The sequence below is a fragment of the Drosophila tropicalis genome, unplaced genomic scaffold (genome assembly GCF_018151085.1).
Source record: "Drosophila tropicalis isolate 14030-0801.00 unplaced genomic scaffold, ASM1815108v1 contig_878, whole genome shotgun sequence".
NCBI classification, from domain to species: Eukaryota; Metazoa; Arthropoda; class Insecta; order Diptera; family Drosophilidae; genus Drosophila; species Drosophila tropicalis.
Window position 1 is genome coordinate 16,974,663 of NW_027173374.1, and position 25,664 is coordinate 17,000,326.

The 25,664-nt window shown below is 37.6% G+C and overlaps 1 protein-coding gene across 3 annotated transcripts; it reads right to left on the bottom strand.

Annotated features, from left to right (window-relative positions):
* Nucleotides 1-1,007: 1,007 nt before the first annotated feature.
* On the bottom strand, nucleotides 1,008-15,529 carry Ets98B (DNA-binding protein Ets98B). 3 transcript variants are annotated; one of them, XM_068299554.1, is made up of 5 exons: nucleotides 14,774-15,529; nucleotides 5,148-5,931; nucleotides 4,685-4,845; nucleotides 3,236-3,392; nucleotides 1,008-3,040 (listed from the first exon to the last, which is right to left on the bottom strand). In XM_068299554.1, the coding sequence occupies exons 1-5, from the start codon at nucleotides 14,810-14,812 to the stop codon at nucleotides 2,643-2,645; spliced, it is 1,539 nt and encodes a 512-aa protein (XP_068155655.1). In that variant the 5' UTR covers nucleotides 14,813-15,529; the 3' UTR covers nucleotides 1,008-2,642. The 3 variants fall into 3 exon arrangements, with proteins under 3 accessions (XP_068155655.1, XP_068155656.1, XP_068155657.1); XM_068299555.1 differs by lacking the exon at nucleotides 14,774-15,529 and adding an exon at nucleotides 6,246-6,338; XM_068299556.1 differs by lacking the exon at nucleotides 14,774-15,529 and adding an exon at nucleotides 6,147-6,163.
* Between the last annotated feature and the right edge of the window lie 10,135 nt (nucleotides 15,530-25,664).

The window sequence follows — 25,664 nt, forward strand, 5'->3', positions numbered from 1 at the left end:
AGACGGACTCTTTTTGATTCGAGCACTGAGCTATTTGTAAAACTTTCTCCCTTTCTTTATTTAAAAATCGATGTGTTAGTGAAAATTTCACTCCTATAAGATGCAGGGTACACCCAAGTTCGATTGAATTTGTGCTTATTGGTGATATTTTTTTTCCTCCTTTTTTGATTTTTTGTCACTGCACGTGAATGAGAACGAAATTTTTGTGTTCAGCGCAATCCTTTGAGAAGCTTTCTCTCTCGTATAACACTTTATACCCTTGCAGGCGATACTATAATTTTACCAGAATGTTTGCCACTTGCACAGATTTATATACACATATATAAACACACACACATATGCATCTATGTATGTATGTATGTAGTATGCATCATTGCGGATTTATAGTTGGTTAAGGTTGATTTGTTAATGGCCTAAAACTTGAATCCTGCAATCCTTTCTCTGCAATTGCTCGCCTATTTAGCATCAACTAACAACAAATGAAAAGAATTATATTTATGGTAGACTTTAACAATTATTTTAAGCTAAACTGAAATGTTTGTTCAAATTAATTTGGGGAAATAATTTAGACTCCAAATAAGACGAATTCCATTCCACAGATAACACTTGGAGCATGTGAATATCGCCTAGCATAGAGACAATTGGATTAGGTAATTACACCTTTTGATTAGTTTTTGAAAAACCAAATCGTACTCTTTATTCTTTGATTCCATGAATTTTCAAAAGTAAAACAAATTTTTGAAGGTCTAATCAAGAAAATCATATAAAGACAATTACGTTTCTTTCATTAATAGAAATAATGAATCCTTATAATCTTTTCAGTGTGTAGAGACTTCGTGTGACTAAAAAAAGAAAAATCAAATAAAAATCTATTTAATTTCAAATTTTTTTCTCTCTCTCGGACCGATAAAATCTCTTCCCAGATTTAAAGCAAATCACTGCTAATAGCTGTGTTTGCGATTTTTTTGTTGCCCTTTTTTTTGTTGTTAAACCATTTCAGTTTTTTTTTTTTGTCATTTTATTATTGTTTTTTTTTATTCGCTGTCATTTTTTTTTACTATCGTATATCGTATATATTGTATTTGAATCAGATGACAATATGTTAGTTAAATAAATAAATAAATAATTTGCATTTTTTGTGGAAATATAAAAGATAAATATGCATGTGTGTGTGAGTTTGGGTGTGTGAGTGTGTGTGTGAGTGTGTGTGTATCTCTTGTTACAGACAATATCCTAATTATCTATATAAAATGCGCATAAATATTTGCATATAAGCATGTATTTTCAGTTACAACAATATTTGAATATTATTTAAAACAAATAAGCCGTGGCAAGTCGAGCTGCAAGTTGCATAATTCAATTAAAAATGTCTGCGATGGAATATTATTAATATTAACGCCAACTCAATATTTAATTGACTTTCACGCATAATGCAACAATAATATTAATAATTGCAACTATATACATATGTGTATGCCCGACTTGGTGGGGCGAAAAAAACGCGTAAATAAAAAACACATACAATAAATATTAAAATTAACTTAATAGATCTACCCGACAAGTATACAGTAGAGCAATATTAAACAAATTTATCAATGAATTTAATTCTAACTAATTAATTTTTTTTCAATACCAACACCAGAAAAATTGATTAAAATTTAATTTAATTTAACTTATGCATTGATTAAATGTTGCACATAAAAACTAATTAATAACATAAAGGTTTGTCGAAAATTTTTTAACTTAACTTTTGCGAGAAGAGAAAAAATTTTCAAGGAAAACTTAAAACATAACTAAAAAAAAAAAAGCGAAATTTGTATTTGTTCTCTTTTGTTTGTTTTTTGATTTGATCGTTTGTCGTTCTTAAAATCTACTGGTTTTAAATTGTTTATTCGTTATGTTGTTTGTTCATAGAACTTACTTTTGATATATCATAGATATATGGTTCCTAAAATTACCGCAACACCTTCATGCTGTCAACGATTGATTGAGCACTCTGTCTCTGGCTTTTTGGCTATCCTTTTTTCGACATCCCAATGCTTGGATAGAGACCGAATCGACCAATTTCGCCACAGACTACTAATGGCCAGTCAATTATCCGAGACTCGAAAAAGGGGAATAGGGGACCCCAAAAAGTTCCACATTCGAGACAGAGTGCTGTACATCGCTTTGCATCAGCAATTGAATAAAGATGTTGCAGGTAAGTCAAGCATATGCAATTGTTGGGGGGCGTTTGCAATTTTCGGCCACGCCCCCATTGCGCGATACAAGATTAGATTAGAATTGATTATGCAGAAAATAATAATTGTGTAAACTTAAAACTTCGCCCAGACGAACTTACCTTCGCCATGAGGTAAAGTTTTAGCCTAGAGTCTAGAAGAGCCAAGAACTTAGCCAAGCTAATGCACGAACTTACCTTCGTGCCTAGAGGATGAGGCGGAGGAGGAGGAGGATTGTTGGAAGTGTTTGGTTGTGTGTGTGTGTGTGTATATATACAGAAACTAAAACTCGCTAAACCACAAAGGCTAGTCGAGCATAGTCACGGGTGCAGATGAAGGTGGGCAGGTATTACAACTTACAACTAGCAAAAATAAATAGACCTAGAAAACTAAACGACAAAATCCAACGCCCAATTCAATCATCTACTGATGATAGGGATGACAGAACTGATAGACCAAACGCTGCGATCGTTCCGTTTTCTTCATGATCCCCTTCTTATAGTACTGACGTATGGAGCGGGATAATTTGTCATAGTTCATGGCAGGTCGATTCTTGCGACGACCCCATAACTTTGCCACACGCACCGAATCCTCGATTTTGAAGATCCCCTTATTGCGATCAATCCATCTAATGGCTGTTCCATTCACCTGCGGTGTACTTAGTAATTCCTTAAGAAACTGCCACAAATGAATGTGAGAACCGCCACCAGTGCGTCCACCAGTTGTCCGTTTAACTCCTGAAGCAGGTGTATTGGTGGTGGTGGTGGTGCTGGTGTTTATGGAGACATCTGGTGCAGTTGTGACTTCCATATCCTCATCATCTAAAAGAAATATATATATAAGTAAACAATTGTATCATATCCAAATTCTTCATACTCCAATCACTCATCTAAAGAGCCATTCAAATTAGATCAACTTAGCCAAGATCAACAAAGCATTAGTTTTGAATGATTTATCTTTTCGTATCTCAAACCATGTATTCAAATTTTAACAGATTTCTTATCCATTTGACTTACCCTCACTATCCTCATTGTATTCATCCAGATTCTGCAACTGATAATCTGTTGGCCACTGTTGTTGAGTGGGCTCTAACTGGGGCTGCTGCTGCTGTGTCGGTTGATCAGCATAGGCCATCTTCCATATCTCCAATTGGGCATGCAATGTGCTGCCACTCTGTAAGCGAAAGAAAAGAAAAGAGAGAGCCAAAAATGTAGACACAAAATGTTAATCTTGCATAAATCTCAATTAAATTCTTATGCTATCTAAACGTCATGAATTATCCATGTGCCGCGTCTCCTTCATGAAGCAGACAAGCTCGATGCATTTTGCCAATTGTCTGCCAGCCCACCGGTCAGTCAGTCAGTTAGCCAGTTAGCCAGTCAGCCAGCCAGCTAGCCAACAAATAAGCCAACAACAACGAAGACAACAACTTACTTTCACCTTGCAATGTCGTTGCTGGTCGTTGGCTCAATTCGAGTGTTTTTCTCTCTATCTCCCTCTGACTGTTTCTTCCTCTATCCCTCGCTCAACTGCCCTCTTGAGTCCCCCCCTCGCCTGCTAGCATACTGTCATCTGAGCTGGGGCCTGGCCATGTTGTTGGCTCGTAATCATCCAAGTGCTGCAGTTTCACCAAACAACCTTCACACATTCTTTCACCTTTACCAGCCATGACCACGGTTACTAATTTTTCGACTGCTCTCTGATTTCATTCGTTTGTCATTCACTCACTTTTTAGCTACTCATTCCATAAACACACACACACACTCGCACACACTCGTTCGCTTACGTTCGTTGCTTAAGTCTTTTGTTTTCGTTTTGTTGCACTCACAACGGGCAGCAGCAGCAACAACAACAACACCAACATCAAACAAACTGGCCTAGGCAAATGTAATCATTGATATACATACATAAATAAATTTCTGTTATTTTTTTTATTTCTTTTTGGCAAAAACAATTTCTTGTCTTGTATCGTCTCGGCGAGAGCGACCTGGAGAGCGCATGTGGAGTAGATTTTGTGATTTTCGAGATGCCGCAAGCTCTTTCATACATACATATAGATATATATATATTTTTTTTTTTGCCTAATTGTTGGCAACAGGTTTGTGCTGGCTTTCTGATTTGGTGGTCCCTCTGCTACCGCTCAACAACCCTCCCTCCCACCCAACACCCTGCCTCTTTGTGGCCAGAGCCATGACGTCAACGTCAGTTACGAAACTTGTTTCGTTTTAGTTTTGTTGCTTTTGTTGTTTTAGTTTTAGTTTTCTTTGCGTTCATACGCGAAATTCAATTCGATTTTGAATTGATTTTTATGTTTTCTTAGCTCTTTTGCGAGTTTTTTGTTTTGCTCATTTGTTTTTTTTTTTTTCGCCTCTTTTTTTGCCATTTGTCATTTGAAATTTTGTAATACTTAAGCTAATGTCACACAGTTGCAAGCAAGGCTAAATACCAAAACGTTTTAAACTCACCTCGGGCATGCGACGCAAGAATTCCTCTTCGCTGAGTAATGCCAATGCGGTGCCGTCTTCAGAGAATTGCAGCTCCAAGTTGTTGACGGGCGGCAATTTAAATTGCGCCAAGGTGGACCGTAGCCATGCATGTACCTGGGCGGACGTCCAAGCATTTGGATCTGGTGACAAAAATGAAGTCATGTTAAATTGAGCTATGTAATTGTTATATCGACAACAGAAAAGGAAAATAAATTTCAATCTCATTCTAGAATCCATCAATTCATCAAGGGATCAATCCATGAAACAAGATTAAAATAAAAAATCACATTTAAATTTAATAAAATTGTCCTAGAAAGTCTTTCTAAAAAAAAAAACTTTCGAGTCAAATCAACATGGAATAAGTAGTTCAAGCGTTCCACTATTAATTTTCCAGTTTTTCCATTGACATACATTTTTCTATAACGTTTAGGGTTCTCCTTACCTGGTGATATTTGTAGCTCCGCGCAAATGGCGTCCGCCTCACGCTTGGCATGCTCCAGTGCCAATGAGATGACAGGCTCAAAATCTCCACGCACCTCAGCCAAACCTCCAATAAATGATTCCAGAGCCAATGGCTTGAGATTGTGTTTTTTCTGGAATGTTGTATCCTCGAGACACTCACGCAGGAGCTGATGATCGGGCTTGATGTCTGTCGTATCTGGCAGCTGGTGCTGCTGTTGTTGCTGGAGGAGTGAATTCAAGTCAACAAAGCCCTCAATTTCCGCATCGAGTGGCTCAGCTTTGACTGAACGTGGGGATGGTGTCTCACAATTCGATTCCGGTGGCGATGGTGGCAAAATGTGAAGCTCCTGTTTAATGCTTGTGGCATCCAATGAAGGACACGGACTACTTAGGCTCGTGCAGTCGTAGCTGGTGTTGAATTTCACAAATTCCGATTGCAGAGGACTGGACTGGGGTGAGGGATAGACACTGTGTGGATAAGCAGGTGGAGGTGGTATCAACTGATGACTGGAGCTGGTGCTGCTGCTATATCTTGTGGCCAATTGTTGTTGCCCTTGTGTTCCCTGCTGCTGTTCGTGATCCCAGACACATTCGATCTTAATTTGCGGAGCGTTATACTGGTACACAGTGGTTGGTATTCCCGAATCCTGTGGCAGCAGTGATAAATCAAAGTTATCAGCATAGGCCGAGTAGGGATCTGGTTGGCTGTGGCTAACAAACTGTTGCTCTGGGCCGGTGTGTTTTAAATGTGGACTGTGCGGCATCTGCGGAGACAAGAGACAGGAATTGAGTTTAATTAAGGCCAAGCGAAGATTCAATCAAAGCGCTAATTTGCAAAATCGAAAATCCATCTGACTTTGGCGCCATCTTTCTTTCGTTTTCGTTTTGTGTGTGTTCTTTTCCACTAATTATCAAGATCCAAATTGTCTTAATTAACACGCCCATATAAGAGTTTGATCGTTACCTTTCCAATTCCTACCTGCTCAGTAATGGATTTAATGGAAATTTTTGTGTTTCGTTTTTTGCTTTTGCCAAATACAAATTTTCGATTTTCGTTTCTCTTAACAAATGTGTTCACCTTAGAACTTAGAGTTGTTTAGAAGAGTCCAAGACGAGAGCAAGATACATACTAAGCTTCAACTCGCAAAGGTTTTCTCATTTATCAACTTGAGGCCCGATCGATCTCAATGACTGTGACGCCATGAAAACTAACTGCAAACACGGCGAACAACAACAGCAACAATGAAAAAAAAAACCCAAGCCCAAAAGCTATAGGCATGACCGATCTCTGTGTATGGATTATGTGCTTTTTTCTATTTACTTCACTAGCAAGCAACAAACAATGACTCGATGAAAATTAAAGCGTTCTCTTGTCACACACAGAGGCTTTTGTTTGCCTTGGTAAAGTCATTGATTTTCTTTATTAATTCGCTCAACGTCATAGAAACTGCAAGGCAAAGTACAAGCAAGCGAGTGGGGCGTGGGGGTGGGCTACTGATCTGTACCTTTTGAAAAACTCGTTTTCCATTATCTCAAAAACTGGAGAATGAGCCAGCTTCTAGTGAGTGAGTGAGTGAGTGAGGCAGGGTAGGCAGGCAATGGCTATTATTAATGCATACAGCTCATTCTGGATTTTCCGAAATGCATTTTGCAGCCACTAGAGCAGGAGTGGTTGAGGGGGAGGGGAGGGGATGGGAGTAAGCCGTGGACTCTAAAATTGTTTGCCCTGACTACGATTTTATTCTAAATAATTTCAACTAGTCACGATTGTATTACAATTCTCCTCGTATGTTTTAATCAAAAGCGTACTAAGGGCCGTATGAGTGATTTTTTATATTTCGCTGTTCTGTTTGTCTGTCTGTGTGTCTTGTGTGTGTGTGTTTTTGTTAGCTTTTCTCGCCAAGCTGTTAATTGTGCTGAAATTGTGTTTGATTATCCAGTTTAGATATTGCGTAATATGCATAAAATTAAAGCGATTTCTAAGATTTGGCCGTGTGTACTTTTTCTGTTGTTGCTTCTTTTTCAGAGGGTACTTCACCCTCAATTGGGGTCGAGAAAAACTGAAGAACTGTATAAACTGCTCATGATTCAGCAGCTACCTAAATGAATCAGTCAGAGATAGTCTATAATTTATGAGTACCTATATTTACATAGGCGGCATAAGTAAGTGGCAATTCAAAAGCAAAAGGGGAAAAAAAAACATAAAAACGATATTACCACAAAAGATGTGGGGGCCTGTCTCGCCACTAGTTATTACCTTTTGCTTTCCCACTCGATTCTTCTACTTTTCTTTTCTGTCCCTCTCATCATTAACTATCCTTATCATAAATTTAACAACCATATCGAAATTCAATTTAGTTTTGGGTCAAGTCATTATGCTAAAATGTAATATAATGCTGGCAGGGCAGGCAAAAATAAGAAATAATAATGTAATAAAATGTACAAAAAAATAAATTAAAATACAATATATTTGCATTTTTTTTCTCTCGCTCTCCCTCTCTCACTCTCTGTCTCGAAATATTGATTTATATCATTGCCCACATCCTCACAGCTGGGGCAATTAGATCACTTGGGTTATTCCGATTTCCTGCTGTTTCTACCTATGTATATGAGCCAAACAAAAGGCCTTACTGGCTGGCTGGCTCGCTGGTTTGCCAGTAATAGTCAACTGAACCGAACCGCGTATAAAAGTACTCGTAAAACTTTTGATTAAATCTTGTTATACAAAAAATTCTCAAAACAAGCACCAAATTTCTGACACATTGGGACTTTCCAATGTGGTACACAGAACACACACACAAGACAGAGTGAGAGAGAGAGCTAAAGAGGGGTAATTCGAATCGATACACAATGCAAAGCAGAATACAGACAAAAGGCTTTTAAAATACTGACTGAATGTCGCTTTATATATCTTTTTTTTCTCTTTTTTTGTTGGCCAAAATGTTGTTTGGTTTTTGCTGGTAGTTCGATAATATTTCATTCGATTGGCGTGTCCGACATGAGGCGGCTGTCAATGGAAGGCATTGTTAACTGGAGCGGTCAGTCAGTCGGTTAGATTGGTCATTTTAGAATCAAATAACCCAACAGAATTTCATATGTATGTACACACACAAGCATACACACACAGCCACATACACAATTGATATCTGGCCATATAAATAGCACCCACAATAAACGTCACAAATTGGTTTTTATTTTCGGTCTTTTTGTTATGTGCTGTTGATGTTGATGTTGCCTTTGGTATGGCTGTTGGTATCATTACAGCCAGCGGCTTGGGTGTCAAAGTTGGCACAACACAACAGCAACAATAACCGAACCGCAGCAACAATTAGGATTTCGATTGCTTTCGTTGGTATTTTTAGAAAAACCACAACTTTATAATAGCAACATTTTAACTGACAGTTCTATTTTTAAAACAATTTATATAAAAAACTACCTACTACATGAATTCAAACACACAATGCAAAACAAACAGAAAGTTGCCCATTTCAAGTCGTTGGATAGAATGTTGGTAAACGGATGAATGGCTATAAACGTCGGGAATGTCTAAGTACCCCTTGTAATAAATACAATGCCTCCAACATTCAAGCATGAAGAGAAATAATGGTTAAGTGCCAAAAGAGTTTTCTAAAGATAAATTACAAGACCTTGCATCTCTAAATTATTTGCCAAAATCCTAAAAAAAAGTCAAATTTTTCTAGTCTCAAAACAAATTTGTCTAGACCTAATTTTACTTAAGATTTTAACTAATCAAATAAAAAGTATATGTCTTTATATATTGTTGGTACACCCAAGCAGCTTTGTTTAAACAAATATCAAAGTCTTGCATGACAAGTTTTTGGAAATTTTCCATTTTTGAATATGAACGCTAAACGTTAAGGAGAATAAAAATTCATTCACTTTTTAAATGCTATGATTCACACCAAAAGCCTATGAAGATGTTTATTTGATTGACCGAATATATGTAGATACATATACAGAGTCGATAATTTCTCATTTTATAAAAACAAGTATGTTAAGTAAATACTTATTCCAAAGATTCTATATTCTAGTTAGGCTTTTGTTCTATTCTATAAAACAGTTTGGCTATTTCAGTTAAGTTTATAAACTTATGTTAGGTAATAATGTAGCCGAGTTGGTCATGTGACCGTTTCTCTAATGAATGAAAGAGAAACTAATTGTTTTCAAATGTTTTGACATACATATATGTCCATCCAATGGTTACCAAGAAATTGAAAAAATTGCCTGGTACGCATCAACACGGACTAGAATATCAATTTCTAATAAATGAAGAGATAACAATTTAATTCATTTTTGACTCATTTCAAATGAAACCAAAACAAAAAACCGAAAAAGAGAAAAAAAAAAACGAAATAAAATATATATTAAAGTTTATTAAAATTCACCAAAATATGAATATCAAATATGACAAGGCAAGACAAAACAAACCACTTTGCAACTGAAGTAGATATTGAAAGTCAAAGGGCAAAATCCATAACAAATTCTAACTAAAGACAGTGGCAAATATTTTTGATTTTCTTTTGACGTCAACAAATCGAAAAACTCTTATAAAAATTAGCAACAATAACTTTTAAGCAAAGTAATAAATTGAAAATATATGAGAATCAGTTGAGCAGTAAAAACAAAAGCCAGCACACAAAAAAACAACACACACACACACACATACAAAATTCCACACTTCAAAATTGAAAGTTTAGACATGGATATACCATGTAGCCGAAAGGAACAAAAACAAGTTGAAATTTTCATTATTTCGAATATTAGACTTTCGTTAAACTTATCTACAAAATAATGACTCTTCATTGACTTGAGAATAGAAATTGTTCAATATAACAATAAAGACATTTCATTGGTCTTAATGTAAGTATCCCAATTTAAGTTTCATCTACAGGGTATCTTAAAAAAGAACAACTAGCACTACAAAAACAAGTTTTATGATTCTTGTGGCTATGGAAGTCTAATGAAATTCATTAGAACAACTCAAAGTCAAATCGAATAGACAAGAATGTGGCATATTTATGAGTGTGTGTGTGTGTTTGAGTGTGTTTTGTGTGCATGTATGGGTTTTGTATTGCTTTGCCTAATAATAAAATCCAGTTTACGTTTTAAGAACGTTTCTTTTAGCCACGACAAAAGCTTCATTTAAAGCAACCGATCAGATAAGTAGCAAGAACAAAAAAATAAAAATAAATAATAATAAAATAATGAAAAAAAAAAAACAACAGGCCAACTGCCTGCTGTTTGCTGCCTGTTGTTGCCTGGTTGTTGTCATTTATTCTGGCCAAGATACAATAATAAATGAAATGGCCAACGCCTAAGGCAACAGGCAACAGGCCAGAGAGACGCAGGGCGATCTATATAAATAAATTAAGCATGCTCTTTATTACACACACACACACACGAACACATACATAGAACAGGGTGCGCCCAGGTGCCCAAGAATTGCCATTGCTTGGTTCGGTCGGTCAACAAAAGGTTGCAAAAGGTGTGCCAAGAACTCCTCCTGCTCACCCCCCACCAACCTCATTCAAATTAAATCACTTGTATGGCAGAAGTGAAGGGTAAAGCTCAGCAGTTGCAGCAATTGCAACAACCTTGAGAACTGACATGTTGACCATGTTGTGATGTTGAATTATGGCCAACCGAGATAGAAATTAATTTATATGTATCTTTGAACTAAATAAAACAAACTATGCAAATGTCGACACAAAACTTAAAGAATCAACCTCAGGTGTTCTATAGTCAGATTCAGCTGTTGCTGCTGCTGCTGCTGGCGGCAACAATTGTCGTTTAATCTGCTCTAATCGCATTATGACAATGTACAAAGATATACAGAGAGAGATAGAGGATAGACCGTAACCCCAAACCGTAAGCGAAACCCTCACTTGGTTGGTTTTTCAGTTGCTTTTGCAAGTCGCGCAAGCGCAAATTGTTTGTTTAATTAATGTGATCACCAGAGTGATGCTGTCTCTCGTGGTGGAGAAGGGGGTTAGGTAGGGTATGAATATGTTTATGGCAATGCTGAAGTGCCTTGTCAACAGCATAAGCTCCACAGGCACACACCAAACAACCAACAGACCGACCGACTGAATCCACGTACTTTTGCGTGGGCTGAGCTGTCAAAGAGGCAAGACTTATTTCTACTTATTTTTACATGGCTTGTTTCGCCTTTATTTTTATCTGCATACACTTTTTGTTTCTATTTTTTGCTGTTGGCTTTGTATGGCTTGGCTTGGATTGGCTTGAATCTATGTTCTCCTCGGGGCAGTTAATGTCATTCGTAGAACTAGGAGTATCTTGCTTGTACACCAACAGCAATCTCAATTATGCTAGTTATGCGATTTGCCATTTTCATTGAAGAGAGAGAGAGAGAGAGAGAGAGAGCTTGAGCTCTTGGCTCTTAAGTATTCTAATTAAGACAAATGCAAATATGCAATTGTAACAATGTGACATTTCAAAATGTTCCGGGACTTGATATATGTGCGAGCACATATTGGAGTAACAGGAAAAACAAGTGAGTTACATATGTATATCTCGTGATATCATTTCTGTATCAGATAATAAGTTTCAAAGAGACTTGGAGAATTGTGCCCACAGAAACTTTGAAATATCATTTTTGTATTCTTTGCCCTTTCAATAAACGTTCTTGAATAAACCTTCTTCTTTAAGCTACATTCATTTCATATGAAGAGAACTTGAGTTAAAGGAATATGTGTTAATTATACAAGTTCTTTTCATTAAAAGTATACAAATTATTGATATATATATTAGTTATTTAGTGAATGCAATCTTGCAATACGCTGTACATTTTAGTGGTTTACATTTATGATAACCAAACCCAATGAGCGTCCTCTGGAAATACTTTAATGATTTCCACTCACTTAACCAATAAAATCTCTTCAATATGCCTTGCATTAACCTGTCTAAAGTACCTACAAGTGCCATCTTAGACACAACAAGACCAAATACAGAAACACACCCACTTGCAATTCACTTGAACAGAACCCACATCCCATCCCTCCGCCACCATTCCCGAGAACCCAAAACCTATCCTCAGGTTGAAAGGAATGCAATTCTATCTAGGCACTGAAATCTGTCAGGTATTCGTCTACGTCTGCTTCGCCTGTCGTTGTTGTTGATGTTGATGTTGCTATTGCAATTGCAATTGAAATTGCTGTTGCTGTTGGTTGCCATCTCATCCTCATTATGCATTGCACGCAGTGACAATTATTCTGTATAAAAGACGTTGCGAAGCCAACTTCAATTCATTTTCAATTTGCATAAAAGCCACGCTAAAGTTGATACCACAAGCAAAGGCAACAACAACTCTAGACAATGAGCCCTGAAGTCTTGGATACCACACCCAGAAAAAGGGGCAAAAATATAGAAAAAAAGAAGAAAAAGAAGAAAAAACTGGCCTAACCAAATGATAATGCATATTGTATTGTATAATCAATGGAAATAACTGAACAATAGATTTGATTGATTTCATTTCAAATGACCAAAAGGGCTAAGCGCGAATTCAATTGAAATTTCAAATAGCTTTTCTCTTTAGCACAAATAAAAAACTCGACAATATGTGAAATATTTATGTCATGGCAAGTTTTCTTTTTGCTGTTGCTCTTTTGCTTCTGGGGGGAAAATCGCATGCATTTATAATTGTTGGTAATGGTATTTATTTTATTATGTCCATAAATATAATGAGGCATGAATGTGCTAGCTAGTTAACTGGCTAGCCAGTTGTTGGCCTGTGTCTCGGGTTTGGTTTGGTATGGTACGAAAAGCGGTAGTAGCAGCTCTAGAAGATGTGACAAACCGTCGAGAGAAGACAGAAGACATAAGAAACAAGACACATTTCCATCAAATCAATCAAAAATGGTAAATACAAGTTTTTTTTTGTTGCATTTTCTTTTATTGCGACAAAACGTCAAAAGTCTGCGTAGAGCGGTATATATAGAGCTTAAGTAGGTCCAACAAAAAGTATCTAGAGATGTTTGTGCTACTAGAGGATTGGAATGCACTTTCCGAGTGAAATGGCAGGCAGGCAAACAGACAGACAGACAGAAAAACTAACAGACATAGTCGCTCTTACTATTTCTGTTTGCTGCTTTGTCGTCATGCCATAGTTGACAATCATTTAGAATCACTTCTTGCAAAATGAAAGCATCTTTTGAAAGTTGCTGCGCGTTTGCCACTGTTTGCTGCTGTTATTGTAATTAAAGCGAAATGCCATAAGACAAAAATGGGGAAAATGTAACTAGCAAGTGTAAAAAAAACTCACACACACACACATAAAGACAGACTCCAATCTTAGACTCTCACCTAGTGACACGCATTTGTGTGATACATACATATTTATATATGTACATATCTCTGTACATTCACACATCGCGTTGCTCTTCACGACCAAAAACTCCTACATGTTCTCTTACCAACCTATCTGCCTGGCTGCCTGCCCGCCTGCCTTCTTGTCTGCCTATTGCCACTTTTGCTGCTGCTGCCGTTAATTAAAAACATTTCATTTGCAGCCTCGACAGATGTATCTTTGCGTGTATGTACTTTGGGGGCGTCCCTCAGTTACCTACTTACATACATACATTCATATACATATGTGCATATGAATCTGTGGAAAATATCAACAGACACAAATCTTACTGGAAAACTTTAAGGGATTTCATATTATTAAGCTTTTGAATTTCCCAATTTTTCGACTTTATTACTTTTCAATTTGAGTAGCTTAAAGTATTATTTCTTGAAATTTCATTTAATTTTCTTTCCATCAACGAAATTTCCTAGAAAAATCTTTGCTTCGTCCTTGAAGGTTCATATGGGAAAATGTATCTTTTCACCTTAAAAGCTCACAAATGACTTTATTTAAGTAAATACTGAATTAATAGGTACTTATCGAGTTTTAATTTTATTTTTGTATTGTATTTAAACTTTTAAATTTTCCTTATAATATGAATTGTTCTAATATATTCTACTTTAAAAACAGAAGATGATTTTAAAGTTTAAGTTCCAAAACCTAAAGTTCAGTAACATAAATCGAATTGAATATCCAATACTTTTGGCCATGTAAAGTAAATTAAATGAAATATTTTTCAACCGAATATTGTTTTCTACCAAATTTTAATCGATTGTACACTTAGTTTTTAACAATTAACAATGATTTTTAAGCTGCTCAAGGTCAAGTGCTGAACTAGAAAATACAAAAGTTTACGCTTTATAATTTTATAACTAAAGAAAAAACCATTCCAAAAATGAACATACTCATTAAGACTGAATTGCGACATAATATTTTCAGCATACTATTTATATTGGGGAGATATTTATATATGTATATGTGTGTGTGTTTGTACATACATGTTTGTGTACGTTTGTGGGTATGTATATAATCGCCGAGAGAGAGATAAGTTTAGCCAAAGGCAGTCAAAGGTTATCAATTGTCAGCTATAATCGTCTGCTTTACTTGCCCCATACAGACAGAGAAAATGTGACAATATTTTTTTGTATTTAGCAAAAGACGAGAACGTAATGTTAATGTAAATATATTTGCAGTTTTCGATTTCTGTAGATCTCACTTACCTCACTGTTTGCCATGTAAAGCATTTTCTCATACTCCATTTTGGTGATTGTGTGTGTGTGTGTGTGGATTGGTTTTGGCGAGGGAGGAAGGGAATATCTTTTTTAGATTCAATTGTATTAATATTGTTAGCGAGATTTGGTTTTATCACTATGTCTCTCTAGATATGTATGTGAATGATATCTTGTGTATATCGAGGTAACTTCTCGTCATGCAAAAATCAATGTCTGCTGCGAAAGTCTAAAAGTGGCTGCTGTCATTGGTTGTCTCGTTCTGTGGACACCTCCTTCCTCTCTCTCGCTCCCTCTCCCTCTTGCACTCTTTATTTCTGTTGCTCCTTCTCGCTCTCACTCACTCTATCACTCTGTGTGTGTCTTTCACTTGTTTTTGACTTTTCAATATGTTAAACTAGATTCACGTTGTTGTTTTTGCTGTGGCTGTTGATTTAGTTGTTTAACATTGCTTTTGTGTTCATAATGTTTCGATAATTTCGGTTGTTGTTGTTGTTGTTGGTTTAGCACTTTATTGTTGCCTTGAGTTTATTGCATTTGCTTGTATTTCTTTTTAATTCACTGCATTTCGTTATTAAAATTTCCACTTGCAAACTTGCTGCTCCTCTCTTTCTTTTTTCTTTCTTTCTGTTATTCTCTTTCTCTCGATGCTCTCGATGGCTCTCTCGTCGGTTGGCCGTCTGCGTCGTCGTCGTGGTAGTCCGTCACAATGAACCGTTCACAAAGTCTTCACGCTCAATTCTGTGAGCTGGCTCCACTACGATCACTAGGCTTACCTCATGCTTTCGGCTTGGCGGCAAAGCTTTTGAGCTGCCAAACTGGTTTGCTTAAAGCTTTCAAGCCGACAGAAAACAACAAAACAATCAAGTGGAAAACAACAGCAACAACAAATTAAAAAAAAAAAAAAAACCATAATAAATAGCATGAAGCTGCTGCTGCCCTACAGTTATCGCTGGCAATAAAAGTCTATCAATTTTTCAAGCTGAAAATTTATTGCTGCATGCAACTTTGATTGAATTGCCCACATCGACCGCGCCCAGGGACGACATGCACCGACATGGCGAATAGTCTAACCACACTCTCCTTTCTCTTATCTTCCTCCCCGCAGACTATGTTACATATTTTCGTGCGTGTGTGTCTGTGTGTGCGTGTGTGTGTGTCGTCAACTGCATTATCATTTCCGTTTCCGCTGTGTAAGACCAACTCAAAGACAATGCCAACAGCAGAATCAGTAGCTGCAACGGTAACAACAAAATACAATTTCAAAAAGTCCTTTTGACATTTATATTTCATTGCACAATGACAGTTTTGGCTTTTTGTTTCTTTTTTTCCTGTTGATTTTGTTCCGTTTTTGTTTTGTGTTGCAATCCGTTTGACAACTCATAAAAAGCTTATGACAATGAAACTGAAACTGACAACTCGAAATTTTATTCCTGTATGCATTCGTCCCCCCTTCTACAGGACAAGTGCCAACAAATGCATATAAATCTGCTTGACCATTTGAATCGTAAGCCAAGCTTATAGTCTGTAGACTCAAGCATTAATGCGTATACGTAACTTATATTTTTGCGTATACGTAATACATCAGGATGAATATCTGAATATAACGAATTTTTGACAATTCTTCCTTTATGCTTCATTTATAAAAGGGTAATCTGCGGCGAATTTTCTGAATTTTTAATGATAGAATGGGTCATGTGCTTATAAAACAGGAAAGGAATTGTCTGTTTATTGAATTTTATAAACTAAATCACTACGAAAATCCAGTTCTTTAAGATTGTAAGTTTGCTTTAACGCATTCACTACAAATATCTTTGAAAAGACTTACTTGTAATTTTGTTTAGTAAACTTCTTACCTGCCAAAGTTAACCCAAGGCCAATCAAAGTAAAAGGTTTGCTTTATGGCTGCAACTTCTGACTTAAATGTCAGCTAGAAATAAAATGCACTTGTGAATTTAAAATTTGAAACATCTCGTTCACCTGCCGGGAGCCTTTTCATGGCAAGTGACACATTGCATCCAAGATATCCAACCGATGAATAGCTCTAGCGGATTGGGACGGAGACGTCGAAAATGTAAGGCATGTCAACAGCGAATCGCACTCAGTGTGCTCTTGTGTAGATGTGAGTGGGTCTTCTCTCTGTAAGAGTGTGTGTGTTGGATAATTACCGCGCCTGCTGCCGATAGGCACCATTATACAGAACATCTCGGAAATAGCGCCATTGAGAGTATTCTCGCTAAACTTTCATCGCTGCTGGCAACTAGCCCTGGCCATCAACGCAAGCAACTACTTGTCCACATTTGGCCAACGAGGCCATAGAAACCAATAGCAACAGCAGCAGATGCCAACTCATTGAGAGACAGCCTCGTGCTAGCCGATCAGACCAACCGTGATTAATGGAAAGCTGTATTTCCCTATGGCCAAAGATGTCCCGCTGTGACAGGCGTGTGTTTCCGCCCAGCAGCAGCTCGGGCGGGCAGGCAGGCAGCCAGTGGTCCAGTCAGAGCCACAGGGCCACAACCCGGCAGGCGGTCAAATGCAAAGGTAAACTGTTGAAACAAATTGGTGGGCAGTACATTGAGAAGTAAATAATATTAACCAAGCGGTGTGCCAGCTCAGCAGCCAATTCACCAAAACGCTAGAAGACTCTTGAATGACATACGTTGTCATTGAACTACATAGGGTACGGTTTCTACCCCCTGAAGGCTGACCGTTAAACATCATTTATGAGAAAATCTTATATCAAAAGATCCATAGAAATGTTCTATTCGCAAAGCAAATATATCAATCAATCCAACTCGAAAAACAAACAATTTACTATTTAAAATCTACTACAAATTCGTTAAAAACTTGATAACTCGTCTTTAAGCATTTTAAAGCTGTCCCGATTCGAGCCATTTGTTCTTGTTGCATACAAAATCTGTTGGTTAAAACACAATAGCAGAGTATAAATATCAGGTTAGCTTTGTTGTTGGTATAAGGAACAACGCATTGACACTCCCAACACATTGTAAATGAGACGAAGGAGACGTTAAAGGAAAGAGGTCCTCAAATGTCTATGTAGTGTGATTGGACTGCTTATTTGATGGCAGAGGCAGCAACCACTAAACATCATTTAATCAGCCTGATGCCTGATAAATCAGGAATCAATCATGGTCAAGAGTTTGGGGTGCAACCGGAGTGTGTATAAACCCAAGCAACGCACAGTGGTTAAAAACCCATCGCTTAATTTTAAATCTTTGTTAAGTTTAGTTTTATTTTTGGCTAGCTTTGTTAAATTTATACTTAAGATAAAAACTACAAAATTGTTTATAGTTTAAGTGGAAAATTCGAATCAAATTATTTCTAGGGACACTGTGAATTACCACAATGTACTCATTGGCACTCGGGCATCACACAAATTGAACTTAATTCAAAGCAAGGATTAATGCTTTAGTCGACCCGATACCAGACTTCTCTGACTACACACGCACACCGAATACACACACATTCACACTCGCAATGCAGGATGTCGGCAAAAACATGCATCACACAATTCTCCACACACTATTTAGAAGGATGTGTCCCACAACGAGCGAGGAGAATGCGAAGGCGGAGAAGGTGGAGCAGTAGGTAAAGGCATGAGGCATGAGGCGTGACAGCGTATGCAACCGGATTGCCGGCCAACGAGAGCAACGAGAGACTTCCGGTGTAGGAAGACCACAGTATTGATGTAAATGAATGCAGTTACGTTTAACCGATTCTCAATTCCCAGAGTTCACTCCGGAAATGCTCCATTGAGAACGATGACCAAATCGTCGAGAACGATTGCTTATTTTGACTTTAGCTCCAGCTTGGAATCTGAATTCTGATTCGTAGTTGAATTCCTGTTTGTCTGTCTCTTCGTCCGGCTGTCTGCCTATTTGACTCGCAGTCAATAGACTGGGCGTGAGGCAAACTGTTGCATGCATCGCCATTGAATGCAATGAGTAATAAACTTATATTTGACCGATTCAGTAAAGGGAACTTAAGTCTTAACTTAACGCTATATGTACATATAACGGAGGATTGCATTGCGGTGACAATTCAAGCGAGCCCATTTACATAAAAGTCCGCAGAAAGCCCCCATTCACAAATGTAATCCGATGGCCATTGGCCACAGTAGGGATCAACAGCGTGATATATACACAATAATTGCCATTCAGCCGATTTTTCAATGAATGTGTGTGTGTGTGTCAGTGTCAGCGATTTGTTCAATACCCACAAGGATATTTTGAGCGATTTCGTGCCAGCCATGGTAATCATCTGGAATGCCAGAGCCAGAAGCAACGACCTGACCATGCTAGCGGCAAATCGTCATCCTTGCCCCAACCTCCTTCTCCCGCCCCAAAAAAATCTGAAAAAAAATAAACAGGAGACGGAAACGAGCCATGGTTGACTCTCACGCAACGGCTGTCGGCTCAATGAGCCAAGCACCAGGAGCAAGACCAGCTCCAGGTGATGGGGATGGCGATTGCGACAGTGATGGTGATGGTGATGGTGATGAAGATGGTGAGTCGAGCGTTGATTTCAAATAAATAAAAATGTTAATTTTAAAATTCTACCATCAGTTTGTGTGTGTCCCTTGAAAATTACAGTTATTCGTTGTACGTGTTTAATTATTTTTAAATCACACGCAAAGCAAAGCAAAAAAAAGGGACGACAACAAAACCTACTTCGGGGGTTATAGAATGGAATGCTCTGGTAGGCAAATCACGTGCCGATTCCCAGCTATTTTTACGCAGTCAAAGGGAATGCCGATGCCAAAGCTACAGCCACAACTGTCCACTCAAAGTGTTATTTCCGTGGTAAGATTCTTAATTACACATCCTGGCAAATCCACAACAACAAAATCCTGTTTTGTGTTTTTGCCCCAAAGTCAAATTTTGAAACTAACAATTATGACTTCCTTTGACACACGCACTCGTACACACACACACACACACACTGGCATGCATTTGACATAGATTTTCAATGCATAATAAATAAAGCAAATAATAATAATTCTTTGATGGAAAGTTTACATGGATTATATTTACACAGACTTTTGACTTAGATTTTCGTGCCAAAAAGTCAAAGGTCAAAAGACCCTTTTGTTTTCCCATTTCTTGTTTATTAAAGTTAAACAATTTAAAAGAATTTTTGTGTAAACAAAACCCTTAATGCAATATGCAAATTACAAATCATAAAAGGATGAATCCTTTTAAATCAATTCTATTAGATACAAAATACACTGACAGAAAACCGCATTTTTCTCTTTGATCTTCAGCTCATATTAATACTAACTCTTAATTATTAGCGCTAATTCTAAAATTCACTTAAATTTTTGTAGATATTACTAACGAAATTCAGATATTTGCCAATATGTCTTTAAACCAATCAAGTTTTTCTCTGTAGCGTCTCAATTTATGCGGCTGGTCAAAGGACCAGCTACTAAAACAAAACAAAGCTATTTAGTTTGTTGCAATTCTATTTTGTATTTATTTTTCAAAATTTGTATTTATGTTTTTGCCATTCGCTGTATGGAAAACTTTGGACACAACTTTTTGCATATTAATTTCAATGCCCAAAAATGGAAAACAAAGAAAATGTATTAATTAATATAATGGTTAGCCAAGGAATTTGCAGAAAGGACTGACAAGGAGCAGTACCAAGTACATTTTTCATGTCAGTTTCCATCTTTTTTTTTAATTTTTAAATTTATTAATAAGTTTTCCTCGAAAAGTGCCAGGAAACTCAGGCCTGAAAACGACTTTCAACATAAATAAGTAATACACTATAAATCGCACGGAAATATAAAGTTATCATTCTTTTAGTTAACTTTTCTTCAAGGATCAATGTAAACTTGAGGAGACTTAAGCAGTATCATCTAAATAGATAGTTTCAGATGGCAATTAATTGAGAATTGTCGTATTAAAAGGATCTTTGCTGGAATTTTCTTAATACTTACAAAATTAAACAAATCCCAATCAATATGTCTTACTGTTGTGTGTGTAGGCGTGTGGGTGTGTGTGTCCTATCGAATAGCGACAATCATTAGGTAGCTGCTTTTTAGTCAAGTTACAAATGCTTGAAACTTGAGAAATGGCTAACAAGATGAGAACCAGACTTAAAATGATGATAATATAGCTGATGATGATGATGATATTGATTTGCAACGATTTGTGTTTAATGTTGCTCAAGAGTCTATTAAATTATAAGAGACGGCAGGAGAGCACGTATCTGTTGAGTATCTGCGACCTCGAACAAGACAATTGAGCAGCAAATTGTGTAGCTTCAAAAAGGTATGCCAATAGGATTGCCTCAGCTAGCTAACTGGCTGGTCGATTGTCTTTGCCCAAGTAGAAATTCTCAAAAGTAATACGAGGAGCGTAGGTGTGGAGTGGGGGTAATAGTGTGTCTGCTGTGGAGCCGCCATCTTCAGTCATACAGTATAAGCTCCTTAGTTTTGTCCCCTTTTCATAACGTTCTGCTGCTGCTCCTGCTGCGCTTCCTTATTATCTGTCCTAGTGTATTTGCATTCGATGATATGCCCATATGCTTCAACGAACTCTGCCTCCACTTTAAATCCCTTATTCCGCACAGAAATTCAATTGTTTGATATTTGCACAGAAGGCAGAAGGTAGAGTCAGTTGCGTTGTTGGAATATAATGTTTGACATATGTATGTATGTATGTACATATATACACATCAATACTTTATACGATTATGAAAATGCATGATTGCATCTTTTCAACGTGGGCAGCAAAATAAAACCATTTAAAGGGATTATGCCATTGATTCCTTAAAGACGAACAGCAATTCTCTCGTCCCACTGATGAGCAACTGTGCACACAAGTTGAACAAAGTTTATAGCTCTCCCAACTTTACCAGGCGGGCAGGCAGGCAGGCAGGCAGGGAGACAGGACGAGACAGGGGAGTAGCAGCAGGAAACTCTGAGAATTTGTATGTAAGCGTGTGAATTCTTTTAGTTCTAGCCATTCAACTTAGCTCCAGTCAATTAAACTTGAAGCGGGAAAAAACTGCGCCCGCAAGCAAATAAAATGAAATCTAAATAAATAGCAAAAGTAACAGCTCAAAATTAAACTAATACAAAGGATGTGTACGCACGCAAGGGAATTGCCTTTTACTGCACAGAGAGAGAGTGAGAGAGAGAGAGACAGGAAGAGAAAAGGATAGATTTGCCCCTCATTCTTTAGCGCTCTGGTCCATGTCATTGCACGCGTTATCCTTCAAGCCAAAAGAAACAGAAGAATCAGAAGAACCAGAAGCACCACAAGCTGAAGGAGCAACAGCAGCAGCAGCAGCTGCAAGCACATAACAAAATTAAATAGGAAACTAAAGAAAATGGAGCCATTTTCATAATAATGGCAACTAAATACTCTAATCGAAAGGAAATCAGGAACTATTTAGTGGTAGTAGCAGCTTGCACTGTGAACTCAATTAAAGTTTTCATTCCCACGCGAATTTCCAAAAATATCCTTTTTATTTTTTAGTTTAAAATCCTTTTGCTCCATCTGCTCAACAGATAATCAGGATAAGTGAAAATATCAAAATACTCTATTTGCTTAAGGACTATCAAACTTGTATATAGATAAATGTGAATATATATATACAAGTTGATATTCTTAGATATATGTATCCCTATGTGTGTGTGTGTGTGTACATAGTTAAGCATGTGCTAGTGTTCCTGGCTCCCACTGGCTGACTGGCTGACTCCTTGGTTAGTTGGTTGCGTGGCTTGGCTTGGTCTGCAGCGAAGGTCCTTGCAAAGGCAAAGGGACATTGCACTGCTCATTGAACTATGGCTAAGTATGTAAGAGTATGAGTAAGGGTATTAGTATGAGTATGAGTAGGAGGGCAAGTAAGTAAGCGAGCAGTTGGATGGCCTCGCTGCCTGCCTCCCAGCTCCTTGTGGCGCGCTTGTCCGTTATGAAAATGACAAATGCTCTGCTGCTGTTGCCGTTGCCGCTGCTGTTGCACTTATAATTAAAATATGCAAATGTTGCCCGGTATGTCAGTGGCAGTGTTGCCACATGTAAATATTTATGCAACCGCTAGACTCCGCGCAGCACATTTTATTGCACAAAAAGAGGAATAAAGGAGGGAGTGAGAGCAAGTTGAAGTCAAAGCTGTATTGCAGTCGAAGTTGGCCATAATTTGCATGTAAACGCGCCATTTTTCTTGGTGTCGTCATTCAGTCAGTGTCGTCGTCTTGTGTGGCATATTTAATTATTTTGTTTTTCTTCCAAAATGCAAAATATGTCTGTGCCTCTCCCGCCCCCCACTCTTCTGTTGGCCACATTTTTTAATTGAGTTTTGGCTGCAAAGTATTTTTCTGCTCAATTGATTACGTATACGCAGCAAGTGCCAGCGTGTTGTACACTGCTTCATTTATAGGTAAGCCAAATTGCGGACACAGATCCGCCCACAAGTCATGACCTTGATTAAATTAACCAATACAGATGTAAATTAACTTTCCATATCAATTGCAATTCAATTAATTTTTACAGGAAACATGCTTTTTAAACAGAGAAAAAGACAGACAGACACACACACACACTTACACAAAACCAAAATACACGCAATGAAAAAGTCATTAAGCTTGACTGGACTAAAAACTGAATGAGCGAGGATGTAGAGAGAGGATGGAGTGCGGAAAGGGGGGGGAGGGGTAGCAGTGTGTATTATACTGGTCCTGCTGTCATATAACAAATTTTATTGCACGCACTCTGCTCTCGTTGGTGATCTTAAAACGTAACGAACAACTAGAGTAAAAGAAGGCAGAAGTAGCTAAAGGAGACGCCAACACCTTTCGCAACGTGAGGGCAGTGGAACGTGAACGTAAATTACAATTAATTACATTTTAATGACGCTTGTTTAATTCAGCGTTTACAATTACATACACAATTATGGTGTAAAAGAGACAGACAGAGAGCGAACAGAAAGAAAGAAAAAACAAGCCGGAGAGTGCGAGGTAGACGGCAGGACACTTGCTCGCTCATTACCTTCACTACAGCTACTGCCCCGTACCCACGCCCCTATGGATCCTGGATGCTTGCCTGCACTTTGCTGCACTTGGCTGGCTGCCATTTTTATGCACTTTTCGCCATTGACTTTAACAAATTTTCTCCTCGCTTTCATTCGGACTTGGCCTCGCCAACCATATTAATGGCCAGAAATATTACACTGAGTGTAATTAACTCTCTTGGTTCCTTAATTAAAGTGCGCACCAGAACAATCAAATGGAATTTAAACTGGCAACAACCAAAAAACATGCAAAAAAACAAGAGGCAAAACAAATGAAGTATGGCAAAATGGCAGAGAAAGACCAAAATGATAAAGTGAAAAGCGAACGAAACATTTTCAGTGATATATAAGCACATTAATTCACAGAAAATCAGACAACACTGGGCAAATTAAGGTGCGAATCCATAAACACACAAGTGAGAAGACCATAAAATTGAGCTGGGCCTCAGTTTCAGTTCCAGTTTCGAGTTTCATGTTTCAGCAACAGCTACAGCATCACACACACACACCAAGGCTCACACCCAACATGGAATGGAGGGGACCTATAACCAGATAGACAGACAGACAGTCAGACATTCAGAGCAGCCATAAATATGCTTCAACTATTTGGCAGAAGGCAAAAATTTAAAAGATGTTTACGCCAACCATCCAGGCAGCCAACATTAAATTGCAATTTATGCCAATGAGTTCTTAATGTACGCCCAACAACAATGCGAACAATAAAAAAAACCAAAAGGGAGTCTATGATAACGACTATTTTATACCCTTGAAAGAACTGCAACTAGAAGAGGGTCTTACATTTAACAAGTTTATTCTGTTTTATTTTATTTCTAGCAGAAACTTTCAACACATTGCACTCTCTTTTCTTTTTAAGCCAAGAATAAACCAAGGAATCTAATCCGAAGTTAGTATTAAAGTATTGATTACCAGATTAAAGCTCAAAGATAAACCAGCAAATTACAGCTTGATATGCGATCGATTACATACCTGTACATGTTGATATTTAATATATTCATTTAGTTTATGATTTTGTAGTTGCCTTTGCATTTGAAGTGTATCAAAAATTGCTGAAGGCACACTCTAATGGCCGCACAAGTTGGTTGTAATTTATTTGCAAATTATTATTAAAACTTTTTGCCTCGACTGGCATCGTCTCGTTGCTCTTCCTGTTTCCACCCCCATGCCACACTCGACCACTTTCATGTGCCTCCTGCCGTTTTGGTGCTGGCCACCAGTCCATAAATGATTCGCACTTAGTTTGCTGTCAGAGCCACAAAATATAAGCCACAAAAGTCGCTTCTATAAATCAAGCCATGACTTTTTGTTGTTGTGTTGTTTTTGTGTTTTTATTATTTGCGGCCAAGTTAATACAGCAACAGGACCAAAAAAGAAATACCAATAAAGAAAGAAAGATATAAATAGAGTGAGAAAGCAAGAGAGAGTTTATATTAAACACGCGCACAATTAGTTGGCAATTAGTTTCGCTCTAGATCTGTTATTTTATATATATAATGTACATACATATATGCTGATAACTGTTGTCGTGCTTATTCAATTAAATGCTCTGCACCGACTCCATTTTCGAAATCACATTTATCAAGCCATTAGAGACGAATAATCGTGCACACAACCTCACACAGACACACACACACACAGACACATCTATATACATAGATTTGGATATAGATATAGGCACTCATCAGCCATCAAGGCGGATTCAGTGGTGCAGCCACTCGCATTAATAGCAGCCGCCGTTTGCTGATAACAAAATTTGCCTACCATTATAAGCAGGCAGCGCATTGAATCCAAGGGAGATGAAAGACGAAGAGTGGCT